Source organism: Podarcis vaucheri, assembly GCF_965113315.1.
Source record: "Podarcis vaucheri genome assembly, chromosome: 13".
Classification (NCBI taxonomy): domain Eukaryota; kingdom Metazoa; phylum Chordata; class Lepidosauria; order Squamata; family Lacertidae; genus Podarcis; species Podarcis vaucheri.
This window is the reverse complement of record NC_138751.1, coordinates 47099050-47111980: the sequence shown is the minus strand read 5'-3', so window position 1 is coordinate 47111980 and position 12931 is coordinate 47099050. Positions and strand designations below refer to the sequence as shown.

The following is a 12931-nucleotide window of genomic DNA, read 5'->3' as shown; positions in this document are numbered from 1 at the left end:
ACGCTACTTGTAGAACCTAGTGTTTGCAGCTAGAATAAGCAACTTGAGTCTGCTTACATTTGCTGTCCCTCCTTATTTGTTATTGCATTAAAGTTCTGGGATTTTGATTGTGATTATTTATATGCCGCCCATCTGACTGGGTTGCTTCCAGCAGATTAAAACATCAAACATTTAAAAACTTCCAGATACAGGGCTGCCTTCAAATCTCTTCTTAAAGTTGTATAGTTATTTATCTCCTTGACATCTGATGGGAGGGCCTTCCACAGTGTGGGTGCCACTACTAAGAAGGCCTTCCGCCTGGTTCCCTGTAACCTCGCTTCTCACAGTGAGGGAACCGCCAGAAGGCCCTCGGAGCTGGACCTCAGTGTCCGGGCTGAACAATGGGGGTGGAGACGCTCCTTCAGGTCTAGTGGGCTGAGGCCGTTTAGGGCTTTAAAGGTCAGCACCAACACTTTGAATTGTGCTCAGAAACATACTGTGAGCCAGTGTAGATCTGAAAATAGTGGAAATGGGCCAGGAAATAGATGCAGCAGTATAGGGGAGAAGGAACCGCAGAGGGTGTTGGAAACCCTTTTCTCCCTACCCCAGTGATCTGGAAAGCTCTGCTCAGCCTTTCCCCCTCAGATTGTACCAGAAACAGAAGATAGATGATACGTACCGTATTTTTTGCTCTATAAGACTCACTTTTTCCCTCCTGAAAAGTAAGGGGAAATGTGTGTGCGTCTCATGGAGCGAATGCAGGCTGCGCAGCTATCCCAGAAGCCAGAACAGCAAGAGGGATTGCTGCTTTCACTGCGCAGCGATCCCTCTTGTTGTTCTGGCTTCTGAGATTCAGAATATTTTTTTTCTTGTTTTCCTTCTCCAAAAACTAGGTGCGTCTTATAGAGCGAAAAATACGGTATTTCTAATTTCTCACCCATAAGAACTAGAAACTTGTTTAACAAAAGGAGAGAACAAGCTGGCTGAGCTTGCCAGAATCCTGAAATCCATTGCGGGCGTGCTAAACCCTTGTGACCTGCCCTGACTTTGGGGGTGGGGGATAGCTCCCAGTGCAGCACTGGAGCAAGAGATGGTTAGAGGTCCCTAGCCCTGGATTTGCCTGGTGTGCTCTGGGAACCATCTCTGGGAAGGAAGAGCTTCAGTTATGATAGCTATACCAGACAACCAGCTTCATAAGGTAGAAATGAAAATCAAAGAGGGAATATTGAAATGTGTGTGCAAGTACTTGGGGCATTCTGTTCCTGCCCCCCCCAAGACAAAGTTCGGTGGTTTGCCGCAACCAGGTTGACTGCCACTGCTTGGGGAGGCTGCACAGATTCGAAGAAATAACCAGCTGTGAATGCCGTTCCCTTCCTTCCCGACAGATGGCTGAGTTCCCCCTGGAGCCCATGTTGTGCAAGATGCTCATCATGTCGGTGCATCTGGGATGCAGCGAGGAAATGCTCACCATCGTCTCCATGCTGTCGGTGCAGAACGTCTTCTACCGACCCAAGGTATATTGGACTCTCAAGGCAGCCTGGCACTGGTCACAGCTGGGCCAGCGCCAGGGAAGAGGAAAAGAACATGGAGTGCTGGTCTGGTGGGTAGTGAATCGGACCTAGATGTGGGAGACTGCAGTTCCCTGTCATGGATTCACTTTGCGCAGCTAGAGTTACCCAGCATCAACTCCTTGTTTTGGGAAATTGATTAATTTTTTGATTTTACGTGCTGCTTTTCCACAACGAGCTGTGCTCAAAGAGGCTTGCAACAAACCTTCAGAACGTTAAAAAAGGAGAACATTGGAAATACCAAATGTACAAAACAACAGAGCATGTCAGTAAATTCAAAATAACAAAAATCAACATGAAGATGTAGATCGGGCACACTAGGAAGTGCGCAGGGTTGGTGTGTCAGTTAGCTGTGATTGATTCCCTGTTAACTAATGTTGAATTATCATTGACTCCCTTGTGTTAACGTTTGTAATAACCGGATGTTGTAAATACTTGACCATTATTTGATATTGTCCGTCCCATACTTAGCAGATATTTCAGCAGGTCAGATGCCTGACTCTAGAGCAGATGTAGGGGACCTTTGGCCCTCCAGGTGTTGCTAAACTACATCTCCCATCATCCCTGGCCATTGGCTATATTTGTTGGGGGCTGATGGGGGTTGTATTTCAGCAACATTTGGAGGGCCAGAGGTTCCCCACACCCGCTCTAGAAGGTGTATAGAGCCTAAAATGATGTCAAAAGGGGGAAGGAGCATAGGCAGTGGCCCCTTGCAGCTGAGCAATAAAATATGCAACTTATCTTCAGTTTGTGTCATCAGCCAACCAGCCTTGAATTACTTCATCAACTAGAGATGAAAATCAAAACGTGGTGTTGAAATATATATATATATATAGAAACAGTTTATCTGTTCAGTTTGCACAAGTAATTGAAGGTGCCAGTGTAGTAGAAGGCAAACCACTTCTCTTCTTCCCACACCCCATAGTCTGTCTGCATCTGTCCAGAAACATTAGCACAAATCCCTTGGTAATGCCAGCCCCTTAAAATAGTGCAATAACAAATAATGACTACAGAAAATCGTGTGATGGGTTCCAATAATTTGTTCAAAGGCTATACAGTCATACCTTGCATCCCAAACGCCTTGGTACTTGGACGTTTTGGCTCCTGAACGCCGCAAACCTGGAATTGAGTGTTCTGGTTTGCGAACTTTCTTTGGAACCCGAATGTCCGACAGGGCTTCTGATTGGCTGCAGGAGCTTCCTGCAACCAATTGGAAGCCACGCTTTGGTTTCTGAACGTTTTGGAAGTTGAACGGATTTCCAGAACGGATTCTGTTCAACTTCCAAGGATGACTGTAAATGTTAAAATTATTTGTGATTGTGCCTTTTTTTAGCTTACCTGCGTAGATACTACCATTTTGTGCATGCACTTGTTGCAATTTTGTAAATTTTAGGTAAATTATATTGGCTCCTCCAGAAACCGATTCCTTATAATTCGGAGTTCTGTCCCTGTTCTTTTGGTGTTCCTGATGACGGGGGGCTGCTGGAGAAAGCTCACTTCCTGTTTTGCTTGTGTGCGTTGTAGGACAAGCAAGCTCTCGCTGACCAGAAGAAAGCCAAGTTTCACCAGACGGAAGGGGACCACCTCACACTTCTGGCTGTGTACAACTCCTGGAAGAACAACAAGTTCTCCAATCCCTGGTGCTATGAGAACTTCATCCAAGCCCGCTCACTGCGCCGTGCCCAGGATATTCGCAAACAGATGTTAGGCATCATGGATAGGTGAGGGTCTGGCCACAGGCTAGAACAGGATGTTCCCAAACTGTCATGGACCAGTGATCCATGAGCTTCGTTCAGGTGGTCTGCAGCTCGCCGGTGGATTCGTGGTTGAAGATGGGAGCCGGGACATCCATTACGTTCAGTTCTCATATGGATTTTTTAATTGTATTTTAATTTTCTTCTTCTGTTGCTTCCTTGGGGTGGGGGAGACAATGGGGGAAGCATCCATTCTGTGTGTCAGTGCTCCCAAAGGCATCTCAGCCTACAGAGTCTTAATTAGAGCTGGCCGGTTTTCAGTTCATCGTCCGAAACCCATATGATGTTCAGATCACGATACAGTGGTACCTCATGTTAAGTACTTATTTCGTTCTTGAGGTCCGTTCTTAACCTGAAACTGTTCTTAACCTGAAGCACCACTTTAGCTAACGGGGCCTCCTGCTGCCGCTGTTCCCCCGCTGCACGATTTCTATTCTCATCCTGAAGCAAAGTTCTTAACCCAAGGTAATATTTCTGGGTTAGCGGAGTCTGTAACCTGAAGTGTATGTAACTTGAAGCGTATGTAACCTGAGGTACCACTGTACTGGTTTCAGACTTTTTGAGCTGGCAATACATAGTAGCTCCCCGGCCACCGCCAACACACCTGCCTGCCTACCTGCACTGTGCTGGCAGCGCCATGATGTATTCTCAGCTCAAATCACCTGCTCTCCCGTCTGCCTGCCTGCCTGGCTGTGAGCAAGTGTGGTGGGCGGCCAGTCTCTTTCCTCTCCAGTGGTCGCTTGGGAGGACAGAGACTGCGAGGAGGCAAACACACAGCCAGACATTGCCCAGCCCTAGTCTTAATTAGGAATGTGCTCATAGTAGGTAAGGTAAAGGGATCCCTGACCATTAGGTCCAGTCGTGACCGACTCTGGGGTTGCGGCGCTCATCTCGCTTCATTGGCCGAGGGAGCCGGCATACAGCTTTGGGGTCATGTGGCCAGCATGACTAAGCCGCTCCTGGCGAACCAGAGCAGCGCACACAAACGCCGTTTACCTTCCTGCCGGAGCGGTACCTATTTATCTACTTGCACTTTGACGTGCTTTCGAACTGCTAGGTTGGCAGGAGCAGGGACCGAGCAACGGAAGCTCACCCCGTCACGGGGATTCGAACCGCCGACCTTCTGATTGGCAAGCCCAAGAGGCTCAGTGGTTTAGACCACAGCACCACCCGTGTCCCGCTCATGGTAGGAGGCAATACTTAACCTGTTCCCTCCCCTACCGCTAAGCACTAGAGCAGCACAAATAGCACACCTGACGAAGATAATCTAATGTTCAAAAAGCTGAACGTGAGTTTTTGAGCTGGGCAAAACTCTCTTTCGAGCAGAGTGCTTTCCTGCGGATCACAGCACAGTTTGAGCTGTGGAGTTTGTGTGTGGACCTGGGTGTAGGGCAGCCTAGATTTGCATCAACTGAAGCTTCTGTTCTAAACTCTTCCACCACTCCTCTGGTTGGACAGGCACAAGCTGGACGTAGTGTCATGTGGAAAAGCCACCGTACGCGTCCAGAAAGCCATTTGCAGCGGTTTCTTCCGGAATGCCGCCAAGAAGGATCCCCAAGAGGGCTACCGGACCTTGATTGACCAGCAGGTCGTCTACATCCACCCCTCAAGTGCCCTCTTCAACCGCCAGCCTGAATGGTAAGGAGGCTGGTGCTGCCGGATGTCATTGTTTCTACCAAGAAAAGGGATGTTTGTATGACACAATTGAAAGTTAAGGGGGGAGTTCCTGGGCTTAGCCTGGTGGGGCAACCCCATTTGACTGCACTCCTGGGAAGTGGCATGTAGTAGTAGTAGTAGTAGTAATAATAATAATAATAATAATAATAATAATAATAATAATAATAATAATAATAATTTTTTATTTATACCCCGCCCATCTGGCTGAGTTTCCCCAGCCACTCTGGGCGGCTCCCAATCGGGTGTTTAAAACAATACAGCATTAAATATTAAAAACTTCCCTTCAGATGTCTTTTAAAGATAAGATAGCTGCTTATTTCCTTCACATCTGAAGGGAGGGTGTTCCACAGGGTGGGCGCCACCACCGAGAAGGCCCTCTGTGGTTCCCTGTAACCTCACTTCTCGCAATGAGGGAACCGCCAGAAGGCCCTCGGCGCTGGACCTCAGTGTCCAGGCTGAACGATGAGGGTGGAGACGCTCCTTCAGGTATACTGGATCAAGGCTGTTTAGGGCTTTAAAGGTCAGCGCCAACACCTTGAATTGTGCTCGGAAACGTACTGGGAGCCAATGCAGATCTCTCAGGACTGGTGTTACGTGGTCCCGGCGGCCTCTCCCAGTCACCAAAGCAAGCTCCCCATCCCCCGCAAACCCCCTAAATTTTTGGAAGGAAGATGCTAAGTAGGATTGACCCCCCTGCACTTCAGTTGGTACAAAGGGAAATCAATCCAGCTTGATTCGGGTGTGCAAGAGAACTTCATTCCTTGCACACGCCATGCACTTTGCTTTGCTACGCTTTGAAGTCCTGAAGTCAGGCCCTTCAAGCTCCTTGCAAAAGTGCTTTGAAATCCCAACTCTGAGGCTTCAAAGCATGACGCCAATTGCGATGTCACTTAAATGACAGGTGGGTGGTGACGCCGAACGGTCAAATTTGGTCCGCAAGGCTAATCCTGATAAGAGTCTGTCTTGTGGAGCCAAAATGCTTTCCCAGCCCTGGCCTAGATGGTTCTTACAGGAGGAAGGAGTGTGTGGTTAGCAAGCAGAGTGAATACAAATAAAAGTGTGACATGCATTTTAAATGGTATATACGGTATCTTAGTCCTGCGGGAATTTGCTCCTGTCACACCTGGAGACCTTTTGAAATACACATGCTTTTGTCTTGTCATATTTCAACGCCAAATTTGTTTGGGGGAGGGATTCCAAACCAGCTGTCACCTTGCCGTAGGCTGCAAGCTCTGTTTGATTTATGTCCTCGTTCTTGTTGATCCTACAGCAGTGTTTCTCAAACCTGGGTCCCCGGGTGTTGTTGGACTGCAACTCCCATCATCCCTAGCTAGTGGGACCAGTGGCAAGGGATGATGGGAGTTGTAGTCCAGCAACAGCTGGGGACCCCAGTTCGAGAAACACTGCCCTATAGTTACCCTTGGTGTAGGGAAGGCATGGTCAAACTTGGCCCTCCAGGTGTTTTGGGATTACAACTCCCATCATCCCTAGCTAACAGGACCAGTGGTCAGGGATGATGGGAATTGTAGTCCCAAAGCAGCTGGACAGCTGAGTTTGGGGATGCCTGCCCTAAGCTCCTGAAGGTAATGGGGTCCTTTATATGCCCAGCTGTCCTTTGTCAATAAGAAATTGTCGCTGTTTTTTTGTGCTGAATATATGCTATATGGTCATTTATGGACCTAATAGGTATCTAAAGCCATAATGGGATCAAAATAAATTGTGTATTACATGAAATCAATCAGTAGGCATAAGACTCATACCCTTAGTCTATGCTGCCTGATCATCAGTCTACAAGCACTCTTTAATATTAGACACAACAGCCTGACCTACATTCAACTGTGCTGCACTGCAGTCTGCAGCTGCATGCTACATATTGCCATGCAACCAGTTCATGCAGAATGTAGGCACCCTATATATAGAAATGAGCGAACCAGTGATATTTTAGGGAGAAGGCTAGCAGGTGGGGCCCATTACTTACATCATAGGAGCCTACACAACACAAAACACTGTTGCTGTATGTAGGTTTTATTTTATTTGTTTTTTATCTTATATTTTGGAGGCCCATGTTTGACCATGCCTGGTGTAGGAGATCTGCCTTCATATTGCACATAGAGGAAAGGGTTTTTAGAGTGAGCCGCATTCTGGGGAGAGAGGGATGTCCTAATTGACCCGCCCCCTTTCTCGTCCTGCAGGGTTGTATATCATGAGCTGGTGCTCACCACTAAAGAGTATATGCGGGAGGTCACCACCATTGATCCCCGCTGGCTGGTGGAGTTCGCCCCTGCCTTCTTCAAGGTTTCTGACCCCACAAAACTCAGCAAGCAGAAGAAGCAGCAGCGTCTGGAGCCCCTTTACAACCGCTACGAAGAGCCCAACGCCTGGAGAATATCGCGAGCCTTCAGGCGCCGGTGAGCCCTCCTCGTCTGCCAAGAACGGTGGCTGGACACAGCACCATCACGCGGTCCAGCCTTGGGCATATCTGGACAACTTGCTATGTACGTTTCAAGACCAAAAGGTGTAGTGGTGCAATGCCAGCTCTTAAAGGCACCGTCTTCACCATGGCTGGCCTCAGAGACACCTTTCTTCATGGGATATTTTCTTTTGTTGCCGTTCCTGCGCTGTGCAAGGGTCAAAAGTTGGCGTGCGGTTTCGAATTCCTCTCTGTTACCGAAAGGCCTCCTTTCTCCGCTGCCCCAAACGGGAACCGAAAGGGGAACACAAAGCTCTCCTGTGACCTTTTCCCTTTAGAACTACCGTATTTTTTCTTCAAAGCAACCCTCTGGAAGCACATTTGAAAAGAGCTGCTCCTGGAGGAAGCAAGACAAATACCCAGACCCCCTACACTGGTGGCCTTTCTTGAATGTGGTCTTCAGCTGTGCTGCCATGTTGCTTGCCCACTTCCTGTCTGAGCCCAAACAGTGTACAAAAAGATGTTCTCTTTCCCCCCCAAGGATTCACTGACACCTGAAGCAACACTCCTGTGTTTCGTCAGTAATATTGCCAAGCAGTTTTTAAATTTGAAGAAAATAAAAAAAAAGATGGAGGCCGTGTTGTCTAGATCAGAGTTTTTGTCTGTCTTTTTCTGTACGATCTTACTTGCGCTTGGTGAAAAATGTCCTCTGTCCTCAAGGTTGGATGTGCCTTTGCAGTACCAGGGAGGGGTGACTAACCTGTAGTCCTTCAGGAGCTATTTTCAACCTCCCTCCATCTCTCAGGCCAGTGGTTGGGGGTTATGGGAGTTGTAGTCCCAGCAATAACTGCAAAGCCACCTGTTTTAGGAGATGCAGTAGAGATTCAGATGTAGTTGAAGGAGTGGAGAAGAGAGCACAATGCCTTCTTGATGGCTCTATGACTCTTCACAGCACCCCTTCATTGCAATTGCTGGCAACTTTCTGCTTGCCTGCTGAGAGGGCTAAGAGAGGTTGTGTGATCTTCCTTTATGTCCCAGGTGTCTGTGGTACAAGGAGGACTCTTTAAATGAAAAGTTGTCTTCAGATTTTTTCTCTCTGTCTGGAAGCTGGTTTGTGTACACACACATGTACAGTGGTACCTCGGGTTAAGTACTTAATTCGTTCCAGAGGTCTGTTCTTAACCTGAAACTGTTCTTAACCTGAAGCACCACTTTAGCTAATGGGGCCTCCTGCTGCCGCCGCGCCGCCGGAGCGCGATTTCTGTTCTCATCCTGAAGCAAAGTTCTTAACCCGAGGTACTATTTCTGGGTTAGTGGAGTCTGTAACCTGAAGTGTATGTAACCTGAAGCGTATGTAACCCAAGGTACCACTGTATTGTGGTTGTCATCCTTCCGTCTTGAGAGATGATGGAGTGTGAAATCAAATCGCTTGGATATTCAGCACCAAAGTGAACCTCCTCTGGACGCCAGACTGGGCAGTGTGTTTGGAAGTCCTGGGCTGCCCAGACTTCAAGACCCACTTCTCAGCCTTGCTGTGGTGGTGTGAACAGAGACAGGGGGTTTGGAAGGTTGCCAGGGTGTGAAGTGACAGGAAAAGAGTGTTTTCAGCAGGGTGTTCTGAAGAGGAAGAGGAGGAGGAGGAAGAGAAAGAAAGACTGGGATCCATCTTGGGCAGGCTGGCTGAAGGCTGGCCTGTGGCCTGCTGTGGGGTGCAAGCCCCTCTTGACCATGCTGTGCGATCTGGACTCCCTCCATGCAGACTGAAGGTGTAAATAGGTGAATAAACCATATTTCTTAAAGCTACGACCATCTCCGCTGTGTCTCAATTCTCTAAATCAGGGGTCAGCAAGCTTTTTCAGCAGAGGGACGGTCCACTGTCCCTCAGACCTTGTGGGAGGGCCGGACTATATTGGGGGGGGGGTGAACGAATTCCTATACCCCACAAATAACCCAGAGATGCATTTTAAATAAAAGTACACATTCTACTCATGTAAAAACACACCGATTCCCAGACCGTCCATGGGCTGAATTTAGAAGGCGATTGGGCCGGATCCGGCCCCCGGGCCTTAGTCTGCCTACCCATGCTCTAAAGAACTGAGCTATCCAGGGTCGTCCCTTGATCTTCTTGCTTTAATATATATATACAGTGGTACCTCGGGTTAAGTACTTAATTCGTTCCGGAGGTCCGTTCTTAACCTGCAACTGTTCTTAACCTGAAGCACCACTTTAGCTAATGGGGCCTCCTGCTGCTGCTGCGCCGCTGGAGTACAATTTCTGTTCTCATCCTGAAGCAAAGTTCTTAACCTACCCATGCTCTAAAGGAACAGAGTGTCTGGAATCCCTGGGAATCTTGCAGAGGCTGGGGGTGGCACACGACTTTTTTATCCATACACACACACTCTGATAGTCTGCCTGCTCACTTCTAGGGGATAAACACTACTACTAATATTGTTAACAGGGACATCTTGCACACTCTTCTATTCCTCCCCCTGCCGCCACCTCAATCCAAAGATGTCCAATGCGCACTGAGAGTGGACCAGCTTCCTCCACGGATCCATCCTAATGTAGTTTGTGCAAGTATTGTTTATACTACAGTAGGGTTTGCACTTGTTTTGATACAAGCAGTTGTAAAGAGGATAAGGAGAAAAGAGGAGCGCAATGTCGCCCTGTATGCCCCCTCCTCGTTTCTGCAATCAAGCTGCTGGGAAAAAATCCTTTTGTAAGCGAGAGAATTGCCTCTGTGTTCCGTCGGCTCCCCCCCGCTGCGATGCGGAGAGCGATCAAGGGAAAGCACTTTGCCTAACCATTCTTCATAATTCCAAAGAGCTCGATATATGACAACCAGCAGCAGCTTGACATTCCTTGCTCCAGTTCCAAGCAGTGAACACATCTGGTTTAAATTAATTTAAAAGAATAAACTTGTATGACTTTTTGAGAGCAGGACGAGAAGGAATCTCCTGTTTATAAGTAGAGCTTTCTTTAAAAACGACACCGAGGAGAGAAAAGTGACCTTGAAGGCCTTCGGTGGGCGAGAAATTGACATTCCCGGAGTTACTAAAGTGATCTTCGTACCGCCTTGAAGTAAAACAGAGGATTCTGTGGAAATGAACCACTGGGAACCGACAAGAGGCTACGATAGGATTTGTGCTTGGAATACAAAGGCCTGTTCATTCTTTCTAAGTATGACCCTTGCTACTTTGTGCTTTTTACACTTGTAATGCTATTTTAAATTAAGTTAATAAACCGGGGTGGGGGGGTGTTTAAGCATTCTCTTAAATTTCTCCCAGATTTCCATGATTATAGAATTGTAGACACCAAGCATCATCTAGTCCAGGCATGTCCAAAGTCCGTTTTGGGGGCCTAATTTGGCCCTCCAGTTGGTTTAATCCAGCCCCTGTGGCAGCTTATTTTGTGGGTTAAAATCCCCCAAACAACTCAAAACAACTTCAATCAAGAACTGCAATCCTAAAAAAAGCTCAGCAACTTTGGTTGGCCCTCACGGCCCTTCACTTCATCACATCTGGGCTGCTTTGAAAAAAAGTTTGGATACCACTGATTTCTAGTCCAATGCTGGAATCCCAGCTAAAGCAATCTGTGCTGCTGAATTGCAGAAATAGTCTGTATGTTGAAGATTCCCATAGGATCTCAAGGTGAGACAACTCAGCAATCATCTTTTATTTCATAATGTTTATTTACGTAAACAAGGGTATGAATATAGAGAAGAAACCAACCGAAGCGGGCCTCCAGAACAGAGAAAATGCGACATCTAAAACTATATTAGTGGCACAGCAGTAAAGCTGCAGGCACATTTGCAAAGCTAAGCAGGGTCTGGCATGGTTACAAATCGGATGGGAGGGGCCGCATGTTGAGATTCCTGCAATGCAAGAGGGTTGGGCTAGATGACTCTCTTGGTCCCTTCCAACTTTACAATTCTATGGTTCTATTTGCCGACAAAGGTCCGTATTGTTAAAGCTATGGTTTTCCCAGTAGTGATGTATGGAAGTGAGAGCTGGACCATAAAGAAGGCTGATCGCTGGAGAATTGATGCTTTTGAATTATGGTGCTGGAGGAGACTCTTGAGAGTCCCGTGGACTGCAAGAAGATCAAACCTCTCCATTCTGAAGGAAATCAGCCCTGAGTGCTCACTGGAAGGACAGATCCTGAAGCTGAGGCTCCAAGACTTTGGCCACCTCATGAGAAGAGAAGACTCCTTGGAAAAGACCCTGATGTTGGGAAAGATGGAGGGCACAAGGAGAAGGGGATGGCAGAGGACGAGATGGTTGGACAGTGTTCTCGAAGCTACCAGCATGAGTTTGACCAAACTGCGGGAGGCAGTGGAAGACAGGAGTGCCTGGCGTGCTCTGGTCCATGGGGTCACGAAGAGTCGGACATGACTAAACGACTAAAGAACAACAACAACATATCTATTATAGCACAAGTCACAAGTGGGAAACAATACGAACAGACGTACAGTTGAGGAGCAAAGAGGGGTCCAAACAAGAATGCAACTCAGTAGTTCTTCCAAAATGAAGTCATACTTGGCAGGACTAAGCAGTTTATCATGTGTTTGTTCATGTAGGTCATATGAAGGTCAGCGCACTGCAACAAAATCATCTGAGGATGCTTTGCCCCTGGTAGCCCTAAGATCATGCGTGGGATTTTCCTGGGTGATGAGAAGCAAGGCTTTCTTGTACCACGCATCTCAAGCAAAGGTCAAAGCATCTTTCCAGCTTTGAGAAATATTTAGACAGGTCACGACCAAGAGGAATAATAGTAGCTGTTTCAGCAAAAACTCAAAATTTCCCCCATAGAACGTGAATAATTAACAAAACTTTGGACCATGAAATGAAAATAATAATCAATGTACTGTACTGTAAAATGAGTAAGACCATATGGAAGATGATAAAAATTAAAGTTTTTTTTTTTCTTACCTGCACTGATGATAGTCATTGTTTGGATGGCAGACTTTTATCCATTTCCGCAGTCACACAATCAATCAATCAATCAATCAGTAGCTGAACTGGGTTCCACACAGTCACAAAAACAGATTAACCAAAAAAGCCTCAAAAACAAAAACGCAAAATAAATAGCAAAAACAAGAACACCAAACTTAATCCATTCGAGAAGTCCATTTGACTTCCGAAATGTTCGAAAACCAAGGCGCAGCTTCTGGTTGGTGCAGGTTCCCCTGGAAACAATAGCTGACAGCCACATCGGACGTTTGGCTTCTGAAAAACGTTCGGAAATCGGAACATTTACTTCTGGGTTTTTGGCGTTTGAGAACCAAGGCGTTCGAGAACCAAGTTACCACAGTATATAGAAGAGAAAAAAAATAATGAGAGGAAGACTCCCACAAAGGGTCTGTCAACACAGAATGTGGCCATTTTCTGCAACTTTGGAATATTACTTTTCTGGCTGAGCAGGCAAACATTGGGATTTTTACTGCACCTTCCCCCCAGTAACCTTTATTATGTCTATTTTGTTTAGATTAATTATGTGGAAGCCACTCATTGTGCTAACCAATGTGTGTTCATCTGCCTATG

At 46.9% G+C, this 12931-nt stretch overlaps 1 protein-coding gene across 2 annotated transcripts in view; it reads left to right on the top strand.

Annotated features, from left to right (window-relative positions):
- DHX8 (DEAH-box helicase 8) overlaps window positions 1–9027 on the top strand; it is a 39423-nt gene extending 30396 nt beyond the window's left edge. For both annotated transcript variants that reach the window (XM_082194721.1, XM_082194720.1), the window contains exons 20-23: window positions 1365–1493; window positions 3072–3268; window positions 4760–4939; window positions 7171–9027. In XM_082194721.1, coding sequence (XP_082050847.1) covers window positions 1365–1493; window positions 3072–3268; window positions 4760–4939; window positions 7171–7390 — 726 coding nt within the window. In that variant the 3' untranslated portion in view covers window positions 7391–9027. The remainder of the gene's footprint in view (window positions 1–1364; window positions 1494–3071; window positions 3269–4759; window positions 4940–7170) is intronic.
- The last annotated feature ends 3904 nt before the right edge of the window (window positions 9028–12931 follow it).